Source organism: Takifugu flavidus, chromosome 19 (genome assembly GCF_003711565.1).
Source record: "Takifugu flavidus isolate HTHZ2018 chromosome 19, ASM371156v2, whole genome shotgun sequence".
NCBI lineage: Eukaryota > Metazoa > Chordata > Actinopteri > Tetraodontiformes > Tetraodontidae > Takifugu > Takifugu flavidus.
The window spans coordinates 987,408-1,012,351 of NC_079538.1; the positions used below are offsets into that span (position 1 = coordinate 987,408).

At 45.1% G+C, this 24,944-nt stretch overlaps 1 protein-coding gene across 2 annotated transcripts; it reads left to right on the forward strand.

Annotated features, from left to right (window-relative positions):
* tnfrsf21 (tumor necrosis factor receptor superfamily, member 21) lies at positions 1 to 24,815 on the forward strand. 2 transcript variants are annotated; one of them, XM_057017522.1, is made up of 7 exons: positions 1 to 320; positions 6,126 to 6,819; positions 8,615 to 9,145; positions 15,439 to 15,704; positions 21,391 to 21,481; positions 21,515 to 21,670; positions 22,478 to 24,815. In XM_057017522.1, exons 1-7 carry the CDS (start codon positions 294 to 296, stop codon positions 22,705 to 22,707), a joined length of 1,995 nt encoding a protein of 664 aa, XP_056873502.1. In that variant the 5' UTR covers positions 1 to 293; the 3' UTR covers positions 22,708 to 24,815. The 2 variants fall into 2 exon arrangements, with proteins under 2 accessions (XP_056873502.1, XP_056873501.1); XM_057017521.1 differs by having other exon boundaries at positions 21,391 to 21,670.
* Positions 24,816 to 24,944: the final 129 nt, after the last annotated feature.

Below are 24,944 nucleotides of genomic sequence, written 5' to 3' on the forward strand. Positions count from 1 at the left end.
CGCACTGACGAGCCTGGTCTGGGGCGAGGCGGCGCAGCCACTGTGGCCCCTCATTTCTCCCCGCTATGGGAGTGAAGCGAAGCCTCAGCCCGGACTCTTTGATCGCGGTCCGCCCGGAGACGCGGACGATAAAAGGCTGCAGTTGAGAGCGAACCTGCTCTGCCGTCTCACCTCCGATAAAGCTCAGGGAAGAGGAGGAGGAGGACCATCTAGAGATGAGAAGTGGTTCTCCAGAGGGCAACTTGGTCAAGGACGTTCGCTCGAACCGCGTGCGTGTTTTCTGAGCCGGGACAATGTCTGCAGTGTGTGTGCGCGCAGTGGTGAGTCCATCACAGTTACCTCAGCCCCGCTCACTTTGCCTTCTTTATTCTAAGGACTCCTCCAGCAGGTTTTCTATTTAAAGGGACAGTATCTGTTTTTTTCCTTTGTGCCCCAAAGTAAACTTCCCCAACATCAGATCATATGCAACCATCCTTTAAAATATACTATATATATATATATATATGTATGTATATTGTTAACCTAAAACAGACTTCATCAGTTCGTCCTTTCTGAGTAAGTAGGAGGAAAAAATAACCTCCACTAGAAGGATGGAGCAAGAGACGCCCAGCAGTCTTTTGTTGCCAACACTCTCAGAAATGTCATTTAACTAACTCTTGTTTGTTGTCAGTCAAATGCAGGCTTGGCTAACAGTAGGAGAAAACAGTCTTTTAGATGTAACTCCAAATTCAGCCACATTCGGGGCTTCTGGGATGTTGGGTGGGCTGGTTTATACCAGGAATCATGATGATGCAAGGCAGGGTTTCCTTTGTTCACGCGATGGAGGTATCCTTCTGTTCCTGCCAGTGACGTTTCGGAGCGATGCCTCATACCGCTTCATCACTCTGAGTCAGATGAGAGTTTGGCTCCATGCTGAGAACTTTCTGTATTTTTTTATATTAAGTTCAGATTCTGTCATCAGCACTAAAGGTGACTTCTGGAATCCTGAAGCTTGTCCGGTCACACTGGCAAAATAGTGAAGAACATAGAGCAGTATTCTCTCTGTTTTGAGGTATTGATGACTGTGTCTGTCAGCCAAATTCCTGAAATGAGATATATATTTTTTAATGCTTGCAAATCTTTACATAGATAGCTCTTTAAAACAACAAACAAGCAATCCATGAGTTAGCCATAATTTGTGTTTTGGCCCAAAGGACATGAGTTAGCAGTTAATGGGACATCTGCCCTCTGATGGCAGGCTGCTGAAATCAATGAATTAATTTTGATTGACTCTCACGCATGGTGTCTCAGAAAAATATTAGCTATACTAATGAGGACTACGCATTTAAAATACATTTTAATTTTCCTTGTGACAAACAGCCTGAAAAAGCTTTGACAACTGAAATGATAGTAAAGGATCTCATAGAAGCAAGCTGCAGTTTAAATCTTAACGTGCTTTTCTAAAAACCACCTCTAATCAAACAAAGTGGCCTGGGCTCCAGTCGATGAGCCAGAAGAGGGGGTTGCAAAAGCTAAAAGACCAAGCTCTCTGGATGAGATCACTCATGTTCCAATCAAGTTCACTGGGTTTAGCGTTAACAGAAGTATGAAATTGTTCTGAGAACATCTTCATCACAGCAAAACTGACCGGTTGTGGCTATTTTAGCCACCTTTTTAGACAGAAAGGTTTGAATTAGCTTACAGGCGTCAGAAAGAACAAGTCTGTCTTATGGTTCGCCATCAGATATGCAACAGAAAAATGTGCTTAATGGAGGCTTTAGGGATGTTGCAATCCAACAAGGATCAGTTGTGTGTGTGTGTGTGTGTGTGTGTGTGTGTGTGGGTGTGTGTGTGTGTGTGTGTGTGTGTGTGTGTGGGTGTGTGTGTGTGTGTTGGTCATTAGCAGCTAACTCCTCTCAGTTCTCTGAAGATCATCACGCTATTGTCCGTGATGCATTCACTGACCCAACAGAGCCTCTTTCTCTGAGCTGCAACATGAAGACACGCAGCAACAGGTGCTGTGGCTGTGTGTCATCATGTAAACATCCTCATGTAAACGTATGTGTGGCACAAGAGTTACAGTAATAGCCTGGAGAGTGTGTGTGTGTGTGTGTATGTGTGTGTGTGTGTGTGTGTGTGTCTGTGTGTACGTGTGTGTGGTGGGTACAGCTTAATATCTGGCCCCCACACATACATTCCACCCACACCCACACACATGTTTACTGTCATAAACTACAGGGTTTATTCATTTCTTAACGACCAGAAACTATCGTGAAGGACTGAGACATCTGATGCTCCTGCTGTGCGTCCTGCCTTCACTGTGGTGCAGCTTGATGTTGCAGGAGCCTGAAGTCTTTTCACAGAGAGCGTGAGCGGAGTCCTTGCCAGCAACCTTCCCTGATGCTAACCTAATTCATGTGCTAGCAATGTGTCCATCTGCCCGCTTGCTGCTTATGTTAGCGCCACGAGGTAAAACACAGAAGAAGACAAAGGTGCCAATGTCTCAAAATCAGCTATCAATTGATTTTCAGTTCAGTTCAGTTCAGTTCAGTGGATGGATGGATGGATGGATGGATGGATGGATGGATGGATGGATGGGTGGATGATGGATGGATGGAAGGTTGGAAGGTTGGATGATGGGTGGATGATGGATGGATGTTTGGATGATGGGTGGATGATGGATGGATGGATGATGGATGGGTGAATGGATGGATGATGGGTAGATGATGGATGGGTGGATGATGGATGAGTGGATGATGGATGGGTGGATGATGGGTGGATGATGGGTGGGTCATCTGCATCATGATGGACACTAGTTGTGGACTGACCAGTGATTGTTTCACTTGCCAGTACTGGCTGGGTAAGATGTATTTATTGTAATACAGGAGAAGCTTTTTAATGAGGGTCGAAGCTTTTGGCAGGTGAACGACAGCAACACAACAAAAACTACAGCAGAGAAACTGTTTGTTTGTGTCTGGTTTGTTCCGTAGCTCTTGGTTTACTGAAAAAAGCCTCTGAATAATCTGTTCCAGCTGCTCTGCATGTGCAGAGATCAAAAGAGATCTGGCACCGTTCAAAGAAATTATAATGTTTCATTTCCTTGACGTTCAGAACTGCTTCAAACCATCTGAAATCAAATATGAGTCCGATTAAAAGCACAAAAAGTTATCTGACAGCTTCATTTGCAACAGCAGCCCTGAAGCACGTGCTATCTTCTTTAGAAAGTTATATAATATATATCCTTTTCTTATTTAATATGCTTATTTCCTTATGTGGCTGAAAAACGCATATTCTGCCATGTTCCAAAGTCAGCTCAGAAAAACCTGCTGTAACAACTGCAGTAACAAAATAAGTCTGATTGCTCCTTTTGAAAAACAGCCATGTTCAGTTGTTGGCCTCAGTGCTAGCATAGCTTTAGCTTGTATCTGGGTACTCGTGCCACGGCTGTGACTTACTGTCACATTACTCAACCATCACAGCGTGTTTAATATTCTTGGAACTGTGGCTGATAAGCACTCCCAGGCCAGCTCCTTTGTCATGACATGCTGAGTTCATGCCAGTCGGGCAGTGGAGGAGCAGCTTCTCGTCTGCATGGGCAGGAAATTAAATCTTTATATGCCCATCACGTAAAAATGTCTTGTTGGTTTCTGGTCCCTGGGTGTGTCTGCTGTAGCCACTGCAGGGGGTGGAATTACAGACTCATCCAACGGCTCCGTGCGTGTGTGTGTGTGTGCGTGCACTTCTCCAGAACCTGCTCTGCACCACACTGGGGCCCATTTGGAGTAAACAGCGCTCCCCCCTCAGATTTCTCCCTTCACTCTGTTGCTCCCTCCTTGTATTTGTTACTGACTCACTGAAGCAGCAGCAGCGAACTCCCCTCAGATCTGCAATGGGAGGAAACGGTAGATTCCACGGCTTCATGTTCCTTCGTATGGGCGGAAGCAAAGCAGCCATCTATGGGAATTTAGGAGAAGTTTCATTTTGGTACACAGATCGGCTTTCAGCATCATCATGTTGGTTTAATCAAAGCCTCAACACCCGCCGATGAGCTGGCCTACTTTGACGAATATAAGATTGGTCCATTTTTTACCCTGACTTCCTTCAGAATATTAATAAAAGTTGTGACCATCAGACTGGAGGGGCAGTGCTCGATGAGGCTGCATCTGATAATAGAGATGAGTTGAACAGCAGATGCACGCCCAGCATCGGTTTGGCTGCCCTTAATGTGTAACACAGTCATAATCCTTATTGGTTTAAAGCTGCAGCGGCCCACAGAGCAGCTGCCCAAGTCAGGTGAGACCCAGTATGTTAAAACCGGAGGTAAACACAGGCGCAGAGCGGACGTCCCCTGGTCCATAACAAAAATCCCCATGACTGGAAATAACTGGAAGGTCAGCCGTGATCATTCCCTTCACCGCTCAACCAGCACCAAACAGAACTTTTAGAACTTTTGCATGCCTTCATTTTTGCTTTGTATCATTCAGTTTTCCTCAAGCACAATGTGGTGTGCAGTGTAAACAGTAAACAGGGAAGGCAGCATGCTGCAGAATGACCTGTGGATGCTCTCATTCTGACGGTCATTATGCTCTCAGGAGATGCTCGGTATTTTTTAATGAACCAGGTTCCCCGACGGAGAAGAATAATCAGCTCGGCGGGTAAGGGCATGAAATCCACGACTCTTCCATACTCAGCAATCAGAAGGCTCGAGGGTAACGCCACAGCATGCCTCCTCTTCCACAGCGTAACATTAAATAATGAGCGATACACCTCAATTACTGTATTGTAATGTTCGGGCCATGCTGTTTCTATAAAGTTCCACAAATGAGCAGAAAGAGCCAAAGGAGGGAGCGTCTTTTGTCCTGTAAACGGCAGAATGTTCCCATTTGCTGCTGCCTCCACTGTCCCCCCCCCCCCCCCCCCGCGCTGATGTGAATGAATGCATTGATGCCACTGACGCAACAGTTATGTGTTGACAATTCACTCTGATGTTTATGGATGAGGTTCTGGGAAAAGAGCAGCAAGAGCTGAATGGGTGGCGTGGCGAAAGGGCAGGGGGGCAGGCCAAGAAAGGGCTAAATGTGTAGTTAGCTCAAATCATAAAATCAGCCCCAATGGGATTGTGGAAAATGCCTTTTTGAGCCCCTAATTTTCCCTGCCATGGATCCGATTCCAACATGAAGGAATAATAAAAATCACACTGTGTTCGCCGAGAGGAGGGGGGGTTGTGAGGAGGTGCAGACGCTCAGAGCTGGACCTGAATATAAACACTGTGCTGCACAAAACCCACAGGGTGGGATGAGAAAAATAATGCAGGAAATGATCGTTTTTTTTAAATGAAGAACTGAGTATCTGGTTGTTGACAGATTAAACTGATGAACTGGCGACAAACTGGGCCCCTGCTTAAGAGTCTCTTCTTCATGGACATGACCTCCAGTCAGACTGTCTGATGTTACACAAGCGCTCCAACCGGACTGACATGACGCAGCCCACCAGCAAAGTGGGGTTGGTTTGTCAGTTTGAGGGTTGGTTTTATGGTTTATGGTGGAGTTAGGCGGGACAGTGAGTGTTGGGGGAGGGGCTGTGGGGTGCATTATTTAAGTTTACACACTCTGTATGTGTGTGTGTGTGTGTGTGTGTTTGGTGTGTGTGTGTGTGTGTGGTGTGTGTGTGTGTGTGTGTGTGTGTGTGTTTAAACTTAAATCAACATAATTGGGTTATTTCTGTAAGCCCGGGGGGTTGAGAATGACATGAGGAGCCCAGAGTCTGATGAAAAATCTACAGCTGTTCTGGTGCCGACAACAGTCTGGACTGCAACTTGATGAGTCAGCACAGCAAGTAAATTAAATACAATTTTGAATGAAATTGCTGTCTTAGAGAGATATTTGCTGGCAAATCTAATTAAAGTGGGCTTGCACACAGGAAATGGTGATATTGAAACCTCCCAGTATTTTAGGAAAGGAAGTCTGAAATTTAGGACTCTTATCTCTTAGATTTTTGGAATGTAACATATTGCTGGAGGGTGAAAACCAAACACACAAATGTCAATGTGTCTCACATCTCTCCTCTCCTCTCCTCTCTCCTCTCCTCTCCTCTCCTCTCCTCTCCTCTCCTCTCCTCTCCTCTCCTCTCCTCTCTCCTCTCCTCAGCTCTTGTGCATGCTGCTGGTGCAGGTCTCAGTTCGGGTTTTGACCACAGGCAGTGCGGCCGAGCGACCTGTCCTGTCTCCTCGCCAGTATCAGCACGTTGATGCTGACTCAGGCACCCAGCTGGTCTGTGACAAGTGTCCAGCAGGCACCTTCGTGTCTGTCCACTGCTCCCTGTTAGTGGTGAGGGAGTGCAGCCCCTGCCCCAACGACACCTTCACACATGGTGAAAACGGCGTCGAGCAGTGCCATCGCTGTCGGCCCCCGTGCCCCGAGGGCCTTGTTGAGAAATTGCCCTGCACGACCACCCAGGACCGCACCTGCGTGTGCCCCTCCAACAGCTTCCTGTCGAGAGACGGAGGCAGGAAGTGTCAGCCCCACTTGCTGTGCCCTCCGGGGACAAGGATGAAGAAGCGCGGCAGTGAAACCGAAGACGTGGTCTGCAAACCCTGCAGCAAGGGGACTTTCTCTGCCGTGGAGTCCCACTCGATGAAGTGCCAAGCTCACACCAACTGCCAGGCTCAGGGGCTCCTGCTGCTCTCACCAGGGACAAGAGACAGAGATAATGTTTGCGGGCCACCTTCCTTATCTTCTGTCTCCACAACCACTCCACTGGTACCAATGCAGGGCGTGCACACGCCTGACCCACTGATCTCCTCACATTTATTATCATCTCTAATTGGACCTGCTCCTCAAGGTAAGACCAGAAATTCAGCAGTTGTTTTTTTTCTTCAATGTCATTTTATGCTTTTGACATTACAGTTTTCCCTTGTTATCTTTATGCTAATGTGGATTTTCTATCTCATTTTGAAATGTACACCCTAATGTACGTTAAAGACATCTAAGTAGAGTAGCCTTGCTTTCTTTGTTTGGAAATACATCTTCTGAAGCTAGTTACTTGTTGTCTTTAGTGAAGTCTTGCTGGATACGCAAGGGTTGCTGTGTGACAGCTGATGTAATTAAGTTACACATAAAAGCAGAATGGATATCGTGAATCTGGAAAACACCATTTGCAACTTGACAGGACGCATCAACATGCCAGCAATTGCACATTCATTATGAAAAAAGGTTCAGTTTAGAAGGTTTTATAGACCAAAGATTTTAAACAATCACCCCTCCAATATTGAATACTCTCCTTAATAAATCAGTTAAATGCACCTGTATCCAACAGCCATAACCAAAGATTTCAGGTTCTACCCTGTAGATATGACTTTAACGGTGCCCTAAATATAATTGTTTTAGCTATGTCTTCATTTGTGCTGGACTTTTATGTGGCCATCTAATCCACTCAGACCCTGAAGCCTGGTAGCTTTTCTAAACCCAGTGTTTAATAAGGCCCCCCTGGATTTTTTAGAACCACAGATACTATAATCTCATTACAAACGTTATACGAGAGGAGACTTGCCAAGCAGATACACAAAAAGATAAATAACTTTATTTCTGTCTAGCCTCTGCTTTTTCGACCATTTTGGCATCTTTTCAACTTGGAAAAAGATTAGCTGGCTACGGTAAATGAAATTTATAGGGCCTGATGGGAACTTTTGTCAGTTTGATTGGGATATTTAGTTGATTAAGTCTGCACTTACCATTGCTGTAAAGGTTTGCATCCTCTGAAACGCCTGAATCCCCAATGTTTAAAGCCTTTTGTACTGCTGACCCGAACAGCAGATGTTTAGGGATTAGCACTGCACCTGTGTCCCTGTCTCCTGATAAGAGGATGAATTGGATTAACAGGCGTTCAACTGACAAGCCTAAAAGGCAGCAACTCATTAATGATTTGTTGTCATTGTACAACATTAAAGCAGGGTCAGAAAGCAGGAAGTAAGCAGGAGGAAGGTTGTCACCGCAATAGTAGTGATTAGAAGCTCATTAACCATCATAGTTGGTTCCTTGTCACCGTTGTTGTGACGGTGATTAGCAGCTCACAAATGATTTCTCAGACACACCTATTTGAAATTGGATGTGCACCTTAGCAGGAGCAGACCTGTGATGTTGTTGGTTGCCTGTGCTAAAATGTATTGGATGTAGAAATTCAGTAGATGTCAAGGTTGGCGTTAACCAACATGCAAATGGAATGCAATGGTTCCACGGCCATTGCTCAGGTGGTGGAGGGGTTGACCCTGACATACGAAGGTCACTGGTCTTATCCCGGACTCCTGGTTCTTCTCCCCGTGTGTAAATGGATGAATGCGATCTGATCCAAGATGACATGAAAGTGGAATATAAATACAGCCCATTGAAGATGGAGTAGCACTTCTGTCATCACACCTTCTGTTTTAAGAGCCAGATTGCTCACATGGATTAAGGTGTTAGGCCTGGCTTTCCTGATACCTTCTGTCTTTGTTGTCTGGAAAGCAAAATCTCAAATTAGTGAATTCAATATCCTCAGGGTGCGTCTGCTCTCCTCTTTTGAGCACTTTGTTCGGATTTATCTCACATCTCGCTCCTTGCTCTATCTTTGTCTCCATCAATCCTTCTGTCAATCATCACAGGCACCTACAGCCAGTCGGTGTCCATTCAGCTGAGTGGAAACCCTGATGGTGAAGACCTGCCTGGGGAAGTGCTGCTGCTGAACAGTCTCGATATGCTAACAACACCACGGCCGACACAAAAACAACTGCCGGAGAACCAGCAAGGCCAACAGGGGTCTGACCTCCTGCCAGATCCCAGGAAGAGAACAATGGATCATCTGGAGGACGCAGAGACAGTTAAGACTAGCAACAACAAGCTAGCTGGACAGGATAGTGTTTCCAGCTACTACAGGCCCACCCGCAGAGGTTCCCCGAGGCCGAGCACCCACAACAACTTTGACATCAACGAGCACCTCCCCTGGATGATAGTGCTGCTGCTCCTGCTAGTCCTGGTGGTGATTGTGGTGTGCAGCGTGAAGCGGAGCTCTCGCGTGCTGAAGAAAGGCCCCATGCAGGACCCGAGCAGCATCATGGAGAAGGCGATCCAGAAGAAACCTTCCGCCCCTCCAGCTCAGGTCAAAGAAAAGTGGATCTACTATTCTAATGGACAGGGTGAGTGTGGTGTTTCCTTTAGCAGTGTTTCACGTGAAAGATAATTAATGCTAAATTTATTGTGCTGCCACATATATTGCCTTGTTAAAATTAAGACCTTTTCCTTGGGACATCTACAATAATGATACTAAATTTACCACTGCCTAGGCCAAAGCACTGGGGAAAAAAGAGGGGTGTTTTGAAAACAGGCCAAGGCCCTGACCTTTGCCCAACAAGTTTGCACAGCGCTGCGGCTGAACATACTGTTCAGACACCTGGTTGAAGCTTCATCCTTCTAGGCAAAAGCGTCCAGGCAACATGAAGCCAAAGGTGCTATTTTCAGCTCTGACCTCTGGCCTCACGGCAGCCTTGTGGCCGACCTTTGCCCTTAAGAAGGTTGCAGCTGAGTGAGACCTGGGGTGCTGTCTGTGGATGTGTTGGTGCTGGATGTGTGAGAGAGTAACACATGTGGTGTGCATGGAGCTGTATAGGCTGCTTTAATGCTCCCAAACACCATGAAATAACATCAGTTTGTTGAAGGTCTTTTTCATCAAAAGGTATGATATTTTTTTAACAAGTGAGCGAGAATTTGTGGGTTGTCTCGCACAAGAACGGCAGTGTCGAATTGTAATGCTGTGGACAAACATTGTGATATGAGAATGGTTGCAATGCATTATGGGGACCGTCTGCAGCTAACATTAGGGCCCAGAGGAGACTGCCATGACGTTGAAGACCAATCTGTTAATGCAATGGTTCTGTGTGATCCGATCGATCCCCCTCCACTGTGAACAGGGCGGACGGCTGTGGTCACACGAGAAAGGATGTGACCTACGACAGGATCAGACTGCATTACACATAACTGGGTTACCTTACTGGTTTCTGCTCTCCAGTTTCGGCCTGATGTCTTTCCTCTTCATTAGCCCTCCTTCTTCCCTTACACGTTTGCTAACTTTACTGCGTGAACATCGACAGGAAGAGTGGATTTCGCCCGTCAGGGAACTCTTGCTTTTATAAAGATGTCCAAACCCAAGAGAGACGTCCAATCTGAGCCGCTCTCCCTGCTTTGAAATGTGTGCGTGCTGGGATAATGCAGACTTGCCGTCAACATTTTCTGTGCTGCGTGTCTTTCTCTGCGTCCAACCACTGTGAACTGGAATAATCTGGTTTTAGCTGCATCACGGTCGCTGTTTGGTTGGCAAAGCATATTAGTGGGTCAATCGGTTCTTTTAGAGGGGGACAAAGGCGCATAGACAGAGATGCTGCTGGAGAGTGTGTGTGTGTGTGTGTGTGTGTGTGTGTGTGTGTGTGTGTGTGTGTGTGTGTGTGAGTGAGTGAGTGAGTGAGTGAGTGAGTGAGTGAGTGAGTGAGTGAGTGAGTGAGTGAGTGAGTGAGAGAGAGAGAGAGAGAGAGAGAGAGAGAGAGAGAGAGAGAGAGAGAGGAGAGAGAGAGAGAGAGAGAGAGAGAGAGAGAGATGATGACTTTCGTTTTAGGGACCCTGACCCAGATCTGTCTGTTTGACCCGATGCAAATTGTCTTGGTCTGAGAATCATCTTCCCAGTTCAGGAAGGCCGGTTTGGGTGAGGTGCTGATGTCTAGTCTGCATGGGACCGTGAGAAATGGGCCGTTGACACTGGTGAAGATGAGGATTGCTCTTTTAAAACATCAGTGAATATCAAATGCGCTCTTTGGTGGACAAAATCTTGGTGGTTTAAGTCAGTTTAAGCTGCTACCTGTCAACAGGTCATTTTAAGGATTTGATTTAGGCTCTCGGTAGGATATTGATGTCAGTGTCATTTAAAGATTGTCTTGTGTTCCGCTGACTACTTACAAATCAGGCTGCCATATGTATGTATTTATGGGGAGATATATGCAACCCCATTTTACACCAATATTTACTCCCGGTAAAGTTAAGCAGAGCTGCTTCTTAATCCTTCCAAGGTGCACGGCTGGCTCCTCTTGCTGGTTGTAATACCCTTTTACTAGACCCGTTAAAACCATGGCCAAGAGAAGGGAAACGTCAAAGCACAGATCACACACACACACACACACACACACACACGGTACTTGGAATCTGCTCAGATGCAGTCAGGAAGTACTGAAATCTGTTACTCCTCTGCAGCAGCAGGTCTGAATGGGGCTCTCCAGGGCAATTCGCCAGGCTTTTATTACACAGACCCCCAAAATAAAAATACCTGAAACAGTACAAGAGTACAACAATAAATTTAAATAAAGGGGAATCACAAAAATGCCGAGCAAAGGTCATCTTAAGGATATAAGATACTTTAAGAGCTGCTGTAACTGCATTTGACCTAAATTTTTGCCATCAACCTCTGTGGCTCTATGTTTCTTGTACTGTGTGGAACACTGTTAACTTTTAAGATTTAAAGAATCCATTTAAAGAAATAAAAGATCCAAATTCTGTGTGTCCTTACCATCTTCCATGTTAGGTTATGAATCACTATTATATGAGACTTGTTTGTTATGCTTAAACACATGTCAATCAGATGTGTGTGCGTGTTAGTGTTGTGAATTTAAGCTCAATACCAAGAAAACCTGCGTCTTCTTCTCTTGCACCACTGCAGGGTCTATGTGACCCGACACACCTGCATTTTTGGAGCATGGGGGGGTGGCGTTGGCATTGTTTCCTCGTGTGAGACGACCAGGAGTTGAAAAAAAAACTGACATCAGATCTGTAGTTCATGACCCTGTCTTCACTCAAGGACATCAGGGTTCCACATAAATTAGAGTAAATAAGTCAGTAGGAGTCAAGCGGTTTCCAGTTAAACACGATATACATGGAAAATCGCAATAACGACCCTTTAAAAGACCTTCAGATAGAAGCAGATTGTGTTTGGTCACCAGCCATATTATTTACAACATACGTTCCCCAAGTGGGATGTGGACTGTAAAGGAAAGCACGAAGGAAAACATCCTTCTACCTGCCCACCATCCCATCTCATTAAACATCCACAACATTAATGACGCCAAATTCCCCCATTCAGGCCCAGCGGGGAGCCACATGTTCCAATACACTGCAGCCTGCAGTACCAGGGTGGGCTGAGGGAGCTGTTTTAACCTGGCTTTGATTGCGAAGTGTAGGGTCTCTGGGCGGGTGGGGCGGGGAAGTGGGGGGGAGGGGGGCATGGTTTGGATGTATACAGCACACACACACACACACAGAAACACACACAATTTCACCGATTCCTCATTGTGTGTTGAACAATGTGAGAGAACAAATTTTAGGACACATTAAAACTGGTGAAAGCTGCGGGAAGGCATGTGAGGAGTCTCACATGCCGGCTAATCCACATAGGACTCCGCTTCGGAACGTTCTTAATTATTTCTTTTCCTGTGCTATGATAAAATGTCATTTTCTGTTTAGCTTTGGTCTAGCTGGCCTGTTTTGACATTGTACTAATGTCAGAGCAACATTGTGATTCTTCTTTTTTTTATTAAGATTACTTTATTAACACGTTTGCTGCGATGCTAACTGGTTTCTAAAAAAGCCGAGAGTTCAAGTTACAAACTCTCTGCCAAATAGAACATTTTTACACATTTTATGTTGCATTGTATGGTGTTATACTGGCGCGCCAGGCCGGTGATCACACGTTCAAAGGACGCGGTGAAATACAAACCAGGGCGAGTAGAAGTGTTCAAAAATATAATAATAATTGCACTCACATGCTCAGAGAGGGACGCACACTTGATCCCACCACTTTCAGATGAAAAGACACAAACACATCCGCAGGCTGACATACTGAATCATCACGAGACTTATATAGGTCATGAGTTAGCAATGAGGCATGCGTAGCGGGGGGGAGGGCGGGGGTTCCTCCATCCCCGTGTGTCATGGATGAGAGTCGACAGAGGCTCTCGGCCCAGAAGGCTGGCACGCGAGGTCTTCTGGTGCCTCTGGGATTCACGCCACTTTATTAGTGTCAGGGAGGAAGAGGCTGTGTTGTCGCTGCTGTGTGTGTCCAGTTGGAATGAGTTGGGAGACGAGGTCAATCCCGTTTCAGGAATTTAGTGTAGTTTGATGGTGAAAATGTAAGATTGAGATTTCCGGTGGCATTCCAGAGGGATGTGTGCAGGTGTGTGTCAGCGGCAGCATGTGTGAAAGCTTCACATGTCTGTTGTTACTCGGCCTCTGACATTTTTGTCCATGCAAGTTTGTCCACGTGATGGTGTCTATGTGTGCTCGCTCGTGGGCCTGCCTCCACTTAATCTCCCTCTCATCCTAGATTTATGTACTTTACATGTTTGCTGCTCCGTTAACAGTAATCAGGCATCCACGCGCTCCTCAGGAGCGTTGATATTTTCTGTCTGAGCTGCTTCGGGGTTCAGGTTGAAATGAGCTCAAAGAATAATTAGATTGAGCCAATAAAATGACTACGATGTCCTTGTTGTTCATCAGGAGGTTTTAATAAACCTTGTGGGATCTCAGTGCTTTAATAATCCCCATCAACATCATTGCTGTAGATTATCCCGGCAGAGCACTAATGCATCCAAAATATCCTCCATCCTTTAAGCCTATTGTGTTACCAGCCATATCAAAGTAGCATGGGGCTACGCCTCACACACAGCTTCCAGCCATATATGCTTCTGGTCCTTGATGAGGCAGCGCTTGGAATTCCACCAAGTCATTGCTGAGTCAGGGTGGTGATGCAGAGCAGAGAGCGTGCGAGGAAGCGACTGGATTTATGAGCAGGAAAGCTGCTTGTGACAAATTAGGGATTCATGGCTGATGGGAAATGAGAGTGAGGCCCAAAACGAGACGCAAGACTGTTAGAGATCCAGTGTTTACTGTGACGGCGGTGTAGGTAGGAGGAGATTTCTTGTTCATTCTACCCGATCTTGAAAGGTTTTTTTTTTTTATTTCCTAGAGGCTGCAGATAATTGGCCTCAGTCTAATCTCCAGTTTCTTCCAGTTTGGGCCATCGAGATCTCCGAAACACCTGCAGTTTTAAAAGAACGGGCCGACTTGTGTTGTCACTGCAGTGCTACATGTGGCCCAAGTCAATATTTCTGTAGATCTTGTAGTAAAGATGGAAGATAAAGAGGTTGTAACAGTTCTTTAATGCATGTTCTGAAATTAGCAGCAGACCAATACCTCCCTCTGACCCCACCCTTGTGAAGACTGGCTGCCTCTTCTGGGGTTTGGTCATTTGAACTCCCGATAAATAACAAGTGCAGACAGGTCTTTCCAGCCATCATACATGGCACCCGACTGTGGGCTTTGTTTTGACTGCTCTGCATTCACTTTTGAAATTCCTTCCTCCCTCTTCTGCCAACACATGCGCGTCCATGTGACTTCTGTTTTTCCTCGAAAGAGGTTTGTGGCAAGTGAAGCATCGAGCGGCCTGGAAAGCTATCCCAGCCACTGCAGCAGTGGGAATGTTGACGCTGGGTGGCCGGGATAGCTTTACAGGCTGGATGGTAGCTAATTTAAGCTTGTAATGTTATCTATGGTCCTCAAAACCAAGCAGCTAGCAGTCTGAATCGTGACATATCTGTACCTTTCACACGGCACACATGCTCGATAGTGATCCAAGGATCCCGCGAGGGTATGGAAATATGAGCTCCGCACACTTGGACAACCTGAATATTGGGGGGGGGGGGGGGGGGCTCTCAGCCTCTCAGCCTCTCAGCCTGATAGTCTCCCAAAGAAAGTTGATTTCATAACTGCTGGTCTACAAAGACTTCAGTGTACTTCACAGCGCATTGTGCATTATCCCAAACGACATAGGTCAGACTCTTATGTAACCTTATAGATGTTCAAACAAATCATTAGGTGTCATAAATCATCTGAAATGTTTTCACTTCACGTTTCTCTTAAACTGTGACAGCAAATAATTAAAAATCTTAAAAAGCATGACTCAACTCATTTTATGTTGTACATTACATATTAGTGCTCAAAGTCTCATAAATATAGCTTTCGGGGTGCAATCTTTTGGTGTTGTGTGTTGTTTGGTGTGGAAAAGCTCTGAGATTGTCCAACAGCATCAACCCTGCTGTTCTGGCATCAGAGTAACATTTCCCAACTTCTGTTAATTGTAGTTCTGTGTTTGAGGTTTTTATTATTAGCCTGTCTTGGAAGTAAGCTAGCTACAACATCTCTATTTCCAGCTGGTCACGATAACCTCAACACTATTCAGTAATTCCTTTGATCAACTAGTTTATGCTATCAATGCAAGCCAGTGACTTCAGGTAGGTTTAATAATCCTTTTATTGTGACCCACACCAATAAAAGGATTGCCATTGATGGCCCTCCCTTCCCTTCCTCCATGCATTTATTGTCCTCTCTCTGTGTTCAGGGGTTGATATCCTGAAACTAGTGGCGGCCCAGGTGGGAACCCAGTGGATAGATGTGTACCAGTCCCTGGCCAACGTCACCGAGAGGGAAGTGGCGGCCTTCTCCAATGGTTACTCGTCGGACCACGAGCGGGCGTACGCCGCGCTGCAGCACTGGACCATCCGCGACAGCGACGCGAACCTGGCCAAGCTGATTAATGCCCTGCACCGTCAGCGACGCATTGACGTGGTGGAGAAGATCCGCTGTGTGATGGAGGACAACCCTCAGGTAGGCTGGGCTCAAGCCTCACAACATCCTGATTTGAATCTTGAAAGTTTGTTGAGACTTTTCCCACTTTCCCCGGGACTCCTGCTCAGTTTCTGCCAACATGCCACGTTTACCTGGGGCATTTTCTTTCTACAATCTAATTAAAATCAGTCTGATCAGAAACCAAAACTCCCCTCTTTATATGCAATAAAGTGATCAGACAAGACACAATTAATCCCAGTAAATTCACTCGGTGAAATCTTTGCTGGTGAAAATTTGTTGCAAACAGTAGAAATGATTTCTGCCACAAACAAATGCTGACAAATTGCTATTTTTTGATTGGAAATAGCCTTTGTTTTTGGTTTTCTCTCCAGTTTCTACTCCTCCTGCAGTCTCTGCACTGCCGCAGAACCTTTACATGGGCCAATGTCTTGGTTTCAAAATCGACAATCAATCCAAATCTATTCCAATTTTTTGTATCCATATAAGCAAACTAAGCAAACAAGCTCACAAAGTAAGTACTCATCTTAATTTATTTCGTATTTGAATACATTGAGTACTTTATAAAACAAACTGGAACAACACAATTTATATAATACTGTAGTTATATATATTGAACCTCACCCACAAAGTCAATAAGTCAAGGGACACAGAATCCATCATCACCGTTTACTCTCCTGGTTCTTTTTTCATTGATTTATGTTGCCATGGTGGCCTTGGTGGGACTCGCTAAGGTCAGCGCTACATACGCACCCTTGTGTTTCTTTTTACGTTATTAATTTGGTCATCTGAGGCACTTGGGGAGTCCTGTCACATACCTCAACCTTTTGTCAACACTTGATAATAAGCAGATCCTGCCTATTTGTTCCTGGATTATTCTGTGTCCCAGATGATCAAAGATAGAGGTCGGACAATAGGAGAAAGTCAAAAGGTGCCCCAGGACACTGGCCATTCTTCTCCTGGTAGAGGTGAAAGGTGATGTGGTGCACACACAGTGGACACACCACATGCACGGCTGGGGGGGGGTTCTGTGGTTTCTGTTTGTTCTGTGCTAACAAGAGGGCGGCGGCGTCTTGAGGAGAAAGCTCCATAAAGAACACCACTGGTATCCAACTATTAGCCAACTTTTTTTCTACAATGGTGTTATCGCCTCCCTGCTCTTTGGGTTCTCTACCGTCCCGCACGTTCAGAACATGCCAGTGGGTGTTACACAACACAACCCATCACAGAATCAATAGTTCCCCAGTTGGAAAAACTGAATGTCAGCTGTCTCGTGGATGTTTCTATTTATATTTCTGCTGCAGCATGAGCCAGAATCCAAACTGCAGGGTGACAGATGTGACTCCCTCTCTGTTTAACTGCTCTGGTGCTTCTCATTGTGATGTGTCCGCCTTTTGAGGCTTTTAAAAAGACCCCAAAAATGTGCATAAAAACTATAATTCCAGACCTGTGTTCTTGCTGCTTCTCGGTGAAACTCAATCAGACTTAGATCATTAGTTACACGTCCACATCACTAAAATGACAACTGTCTTATGATGTATTTCAAGCTCATTAAAGCAATGTTAATTAGCACATTACCGCATTGTCAATAAGAATTAAGCCTCAGTTGAATACAGCAGGCTATAGTTTGTAACCATACGCCCTGATCTGGCTGGTGTTTCCAATGCAGAGTGTTTAAAAATAGAAACACAAATGGCGTTGACCCCCCCTCCCCAACCCCCCCAACTTCCAGTACACTGTTCCTGGAACCCCAGTGGAAGAATGTAAGTAACGGGATGTATGGCTGAGTCACATTTGTATTCGTCTGTGTTCTACAGGTGAACTGAAGCATCTGTATCTGTGTAGCATATGGCAACGCTGCAGAGGCCGCAACAAACCGCACGTGTCTGACTCAGAGGTTCAATTCAAATGAGCAACAGTGATCATGTGACATATGTGTTCACACCTAAACACCAGCGGCCAATAGAGACAATTTTTTAACTGCTTTTCTAGCAAGTCATTACAGACACGTCTTTGGAGGACATGGTGATGCGTCTCCTGCTGATTTGGAAATAAACCGATCAAGATTTGATTGAAGTGCAGACTTGAAGTGTTAGCTGGAGGCTAAAATATTGGCTTCAGAATTGAGGGATTAACGGCTATGGTTGGCAGGTGCTTCAGCTTTCATGAGCTGGAAAAGGCTTTGATTTATTCTGGAACGCTTCTCTCTGAAGTCAGGGTTGAGACAAAAATTCAGATGGCGCATTAACCTGATTTCCACAGACACAATAGTGCAATAACTTTATAGAATTAACCAAAATAAAATGATAATCGATTGAGTAGCAGCAAAGAAACACGGCGGAGAACGCCACAAGCATGACCTACACCTGAAAGGAACGACACCACAAACGTGGGAAGCAACAGTCAAAATCAAGCAGACAGGAGAACTGCCTGGAGAACTGGAAATGGCAAGAGACCCTGGGAAAATGAGAATGTGAAGAGGCTTGGGGCAAATAACAGCACCAAGAGACTCTGGGGAAGCAGGAATTCTGTGAACACAGGAAACCCGGGTCCCTGAACGGCTGTCCCAAGCCACCAACGCCATGAGCTGCCACTCAAAGAGAGGTCACTGACTAGCATAACACGTCCCATCCTGAAGCTGCGATGCTCCAACTGGAAGGGTTAGGGAAGCTAAAGGCTGATAGGTGCTGGGCAACACTGGAGATGGCAAAACAGGACCAGACCCGACCCAAACGGAACAAATCATAAATCCCAAAAGATACAAGAGCGACAGAAAATTCCTACTTGCACTCACTTAAGCAGAGAATAATTGCAAACAAGAAACAAAACACTGAAATTCCTGAACATACCTAATGAAAATGTAACATTTTCATTCTTCCCTTAGATTTAATTTGGTCTTTGCAAACTAAAAAAGGTTTACTCTGATCGGATCCACCGACGCCAAGATGGAGGCTCGTTTAGTTCAGACCACAAAAGCAAACAACAGCAGCTTTTCCGTGTAGGTCGGCTGCATATTTGGCCTCAGGATTTGTCTCAATTGTACATGTGGCTGAAAGTCAGCACTGTCTTGTGCAGATCTTCTGTCTTTTTCAAACAAGCTTCATTTTGATCACATCAGTCTGATCCAAAACCATCATGGTTCAAGTTAAGCCAAGGTCACCGACGTATTCTAACTGGACTCCCTCTTTTCCCATTAATGGAGTGACCGCGGAACCCCTTTATCACCATAAATATTGCTGCCTTCAACTGTCACTCAGGATTTTAAGAGCACCGACTAAAAAGAGAGCAACTTTTTCTTTGCTACTTCCTCGTAAATCATCACGAAAGGACTCAGCGTCCTCCAGAAGCAGATTGTCTCTCACTCAGTCTGCTCTCGTCTTCTTTCCTTCCTTTCCTACCCCTAGAAGCAACAACACCCTCCAACATACAGTAACCATTTGGCTGTGTGCAACTTAACAATGCCCTATCAATGCAATTTCTTCCCCAATTGGGTGTTAATGACTCAGGCCCCATTAGCCTCCTTTGGGTCCTCTGTAATGAGCTTCATGAGACAATAAAACCGAAACCACAGTCGGAGCTTTCTGGGTGAAAGGACAAAAGTTTCCCAGAAACAGCATTGATTCTATTAAAGGTAATTTAGGGAGATTATCTGCAAATGTTTCGGAGTCTGTTTGATATCGGATGTTCTGCGCGCCGGCCCGGCAACAGCAGATCCCCTGCATAGGCCAGGAGGTGAATTGGATCAGTTAGACCTCACCTCCATCCCGGTTAATCAAGAAAATTACACTTTGGAGTTGTCAGCGTAATGTTTGTAAGCCTTTGCCAGTGGTAAAGTGGAGACGAGGTCAGAGCTGGACTGAGGCTAACAGACAGATGCAGGATGATACAAATCGATGAAGGTCTTTCAGATCTGCAAAGTTCAATTACAGTGGCGTGAGATTCTTAAATCTGCATTCTTGATTTAATTAATCCAGATAATCCCGCCGTGCATGCCCTTCATACCTCCACAGGCTCATTTGTGTGTTCATTGCAGGATTTAATGACGTGCTGACAGAGCTACAGCTACCTGCACCCATCTGTCCGCAGTAGCTCAGCTCAGAAATCATCAGGGACATCAGATTAAATAAAAATGAAATCAGATAACACGGAGTGTCGCTCAGGCCAGGTCCTGCAACTCAGCTCAGTGCCTTCAGAACCACACGGAATGCTCTGGATAATAGATTCCATGCATTTATTCTCACCGGAACAATGTTATTAAATATGATGAGATTTTGCTGTTTTCCGTAATCCACAGAACAGGAGGACAACGCTTCCATTAAAGCCCACCCAGTAGAAAACTGCTGACTAGGCGGGGGTTTAATATGAGCGAGGTGCATTCCTGGGCCACCGTTGGGTCCGAATCTCAGAGGTTGCTTCTTTATAGGTGACTTTTCTTTATCTCTCTCCTGACGCTTCACTTTTGGAGATCTCCTGGAGCCGTTGCATCAACTTTTCCCAAGAAGGTGTTCCGATCATGTTCCTTGATTATTGATTATTTACTAGCAGTGTTCTTCTGTTCCTCGTCTCAAACAGATGGTAACAGGCCTGATGCGCCTTCAAAAAGGCTGAAAAGCCAGGTTTTGTTGCAGGAGATCTGCTTAATTATTTAGAGGATATTGCATTACTTGGTCAGATGTAATTAACACCCAGTGTAAGTCATTTATGGAGATAAATACAGAGTATTGAGGGGAGTAATAGAAGTGTGAAAGAATCAATGTTTTTTTGCGAAAGAAGAGTTGAGAGAGGGAACACCTACATTGTGGTGATTCTGTTTCAGGTTATGTGCAATTGGGCTTTTTTGGGGCCACCTCTCGGTCCTCTTGGGTTTCTTTGTTGTTTTCTACATTCTTCTGTTTGTTTAGCTTTCGAGAAAAAAATGATTTGTTCCATTCAGCTGTGCTGCGGTGTGAAGAGCCGGGTGCTACTGTGGATGTACGAGTGTGTGTCTGCGCCTTTGTTGGAGAGACAGAGCCCGTTTGTTCCGACAGCATCACACATGCTGGGTCACACTGCGGCACCCTGACCTGAACTTCATGAAACACAGGAAAAAGGGGAACAAACACTGCTGGTTCTGTTGGAGGCCCTCCATCATCTGTCAGAGCAGCACGCGAAAAAACGGAATTGAACTCTTAAAACACTGGACGGGTGAACAAAGTGTTGATTTCTTGTCAATGGAAGTCCTCACGACAATAGCAACACAAGGATGTGTGTGTGTGTGTGTGTTCAGTGACCTTTTTGCTCCTGTGACCTTCATGTTCATGCTGTGCAAAACAAGACAGGCTCCACTCTAAACCAGTTACTACTGGTTAGAACCACACTTTCATTATAACACAGAAGGAGAGACAGAGAGAGGAGGAAGCACCACTGGGCTACCCAGGCGAGGGCAAATGGTGAAACATGAGATTTATGAAAAAGAGGCAGATTTTGATGGCAGCTATGAAAAAACAGATAAAGTGAACATGAACAGAGCTAAAAACTCTGTCACATTTAAAAAGATGGGGAAAAAAATGAAAAGTTACCAATGTGAGCTGGAAGTGGTTGAAGAAAAACTACCATGGTCTCAAATATTGAAATCAAATTTGCATCTCCATCAGAGGTGTGTGTGTGTGTGTGGGGGGGGGGGGGCAGATTCTTTCCCTTCACATTTGCTTCTTCTTCTCTCCTGCAGCTGGACATCAGTCAGCTGATGATGACCTCGGTGAATGGAAGCCAAAGTCTCAGTCCCATCCACCGCCCAATGGAGTCCCCAGGCGGCGGCGGCGGCGGTGGCAGCGGCGGCGGCGGCAGCAGCAGTGGTGTGGGCGGGCCCGGCGGTGCTGCAGTGGAGCAGTCCCCGGTGGACCGCACCAAGGGCTTCTTTCCAGATGAGTCAGAGCCACTTCTTCGTTGTGACTCCACCTCCAGCAAAGACTCGGCCCTGAGCAGGAATGGATCCTTCATTACCAAAGGTAAGAAGATCTTGACGCTAATGTGCACGGCTGCTAACAAGCACAGGTGACAGATAACAGACGTGTGCAGCAGGTCTGGTCCCCCACAAGCACCATTTCTGTCTAGCTTGTCTTTTTATTGGTAGAGTTTTTTACTATTTTTTCTGTTATGGCTCCTCCACCCCACACAAAAATCTAACAGCACGTCAATAACTTACTGCATTTCCATGCAAATTCACATGATAGAGTTTGATTATTCCCTAAGCCGATGTTCCATAGTTGACACAATGTCTCGTTTCCTCGGCCAGACCTGGGCTTCCATTCACACATACGTCCCACTCACTGTTTGCTTGACTGTTCCCAGCAGATGCAGGCTTCACCCTTCTAATCTGATTACTAACGTGTCTCTCTAATGACTGCACGTTATTACAATACTCATATATTGTGGGAGCCGACTGCCCCCAAGTGGCCAGGATAGGTATTGTTAAAATCACGTCAGAATTATGTTCAATCCACAGATAAAACTGTTTCTACTTATTTTAAAAAACAACTGGAACATATTTAAACCTAAGGTAACATGAGGGTGTCACCCTCTAAGAAGAAATTTTAAAAATCCTCCATCACAGTAGGGACAAACCAAATTCTACTACTAAGTAATACTGCAGTTTCACAATAGGCCACTAGAGGCAGAAGTGATTTTCACATTGAATCTCAAGAACACAAGAGTTATTTTAGTGTTTCACACAATGTCTAACTTACTGAGGAGTATTGTGTCAGGAGTATGAGCTAATCACTCTATTCTTCACTCTTTTCTTATCCCCCCACCAGAGAAGAAGGACACTGTCCTCCGTCAAGTGCGTCTAGACCCGTGCGACCTGCAGCCCATCTTTGATGACATGCTGCACATCCTGAACCCGGAGGAACTGCATGTCATCGAGGAGATCCCAGCCGCGGAGGACAAGCTGGACCGCTTGTTTGAGATCGCTGGTGTGAAGAGTCAGGAGGCCAGTCAGACGCTGCTGGACTCCGTCTACAGCCACCTCCCAGACCTGTTATAGCGGAGCCGCCTGGGCGCGACACAGATGAAAGGGAGGGCTAAGAGGTGCAACGATGGTCACGTGGTCAGGTTGTTTGGCGGCGTGCACTGAGTAGATCCTTTCTGTGACTGTTTTTCATCATTACTGCTACTAACCTCCACCTGTTGTCTCGTGTGTATCATCACTCCTGCACCTCTTCCAAAGGTTGCCTCTCGCTGTTGCTGGAAGACCGTTCTTTCCACTTCTCTTGAGTAAGCTCAGCCTTGTTTGAGGTTATGTTATTGGAGCCATGTGACCTTCACGTCGAGGTTTATAAGCCTCAGAAAAAAGCACTTTCGGAACTGCACGATGCCTTCGGTGGTTCAAGGGTCCTTTCGCCACAAGCTCGCAGCTCTCTCTCACCTGTAGTGCTGTTTATTATGAAGATACCTTTACTGTGTGCTGCTCAGTTAGCATTTCAGTGCTTATGATATGGATGGATGTATCCCTGATACTATAGCATAAGTTCTCCTCCTCTTCTGCATGGTGCTGCACTAGCTATCAGCACCTTTCACTTTTCCACAGCGACAAACATGTAATATGACTATTATTATTATTATTATTATTATTATTATTATTATTATTATTATTATTATTATTATTATTATTAAGAGATAGACACCATGCAAGGGAAAAGCTATAAAAAAGACTTTCTGCATGTTCAAAAAGTCAAATAAAAAATGTCAGTATTTCCAAGCAGCACTACACAACAAAGGGAATTGCAGGGCTGAGCTGTCCCTTTAATGCTAACTTTGGTTATCACCCTGCTTTACCATTGCAGCAGTGTTTGCATTAGCTGAATTAAGTATTTTTTGCTTAGTGATGCAAAAAAAACAAAAACAAAAACCCAGAAACCACACAAACGGTTAATTTGGAGCTGCAACTGACACATAAGTATTCAATCAGCTTCAGAGATGCCCACATATGTCCTCCAGGTTTGACTGGCTTGTAAAGTTGTGCACCTGAGCGTCGTAAATGTCTCTGGTTTTTCACCTGCAACAGATCGTCTCTTATCGCTGCTATGTGTATCCATCTCTTTGGCCACCAGGGGGCGATTCCACAGCCATCTGAAAACCCATTTGTAGACATTTGTTGAATAACATCAATACCAACATAAGCTGGTATTGCAATACTGATATGTAATAATGATTAGCATCACATTTTTCTTTATGTACCCCTGCCTCTATAAATCATCCCATTTTAATGTTTTTGATTCGTTCTTTGTCACCGTTGGGCTACTGGACAAGTTAACACATTTTATTTTCTGTTTATTAGCTGGTCAGCTGGACAAACTGTAGCATTGAAATGATTCTAGGCACAGATTTGATTTAGTTATTTCTGATGCATTGAAATGTTACCGATGCTACCTGTATGTAGGTCATACTCAAGCCTAATACTGTTGTCCGGTGGACATTCTGTGTCTATGACTTTATTTACTGTTAACCACCATTTTATTCTGTTGCGATGTTTTTCTACTCCTTTATGTTACGGTGAGGTACCCTTATTATTGATGCCGATGTATTTCATGTTTTCACGGGCATTTGAGTAATTCTCCCTCGAGGCGAGGCAGCCTGGTGCGGCTGCTATGGTATGCATACTTCAAATTTAACTGGGACTTCTCTTGTGACTCAAATGAGGAAGAAGTAACTCTCTGCTTCATCACCGGCTGTTCTCGAAAGAATGAAGACGCTGAGAACTACCAAAAAAGGAATAAAGACACTTCAGATTCTCAGATTCTTGGCAGCAGCGGGACTCCAGTGGTGCTAGTTGTGAACTCTCACCAGTTGGCCTGACTTTCAGGGATGTTGAACCTTGGACTAGTGATTATTTAACATATTCCAGACCGAGTGAGGTCAAAATTATGTTGCTGTGGATTATTGAAGTGTGAAGTCACGATGAAGGTGACGATGACAATGATGATGATGATGATGATGAAGGATTCGGATGTTTTGTTGCCTGAGAGGATGAAGGTGAAGTGAGACGCACAAGCCGCTTGAATGAATGATTTCATTAAACCTGTGTAACAAGTATGTTTATTACTATGTAACCTCCTTAAATCAATAAAATAAAGCTCCAGATTTGTCATAACAGCATGTGTCCTTGTTATTCCCAGCCAATTACAGAGGACATTTTGCCCCCAGTAGTCCAAAAGACCATACTACTGAAATGGGGTATAAAACATTTCCCCAACTGTTATGACACATTTTTTTGGCTGTTGT

Coding starts and splice junctions, on each gene's coding strand:
- tnfrsf21 (XM_057017521.1), top strand. CDS start 294: ATGTCTGCAGTGTGTGTGCGCGCAGTG. Junction 6,820..8,614: donor AATTGGACCTGCTCCTCAAG/GTAAGACCAGAA, acceptor CAATCATCACAG/GCACCTACAGCCAGTCGGTG. Junction 15,705..21,390: donor TGATGGAGGACAACCCTCAG/GTAGGCTGGGCT, acceptor TCTCTCCTGCAG/CTGGACATCAGTCAGCTGAT.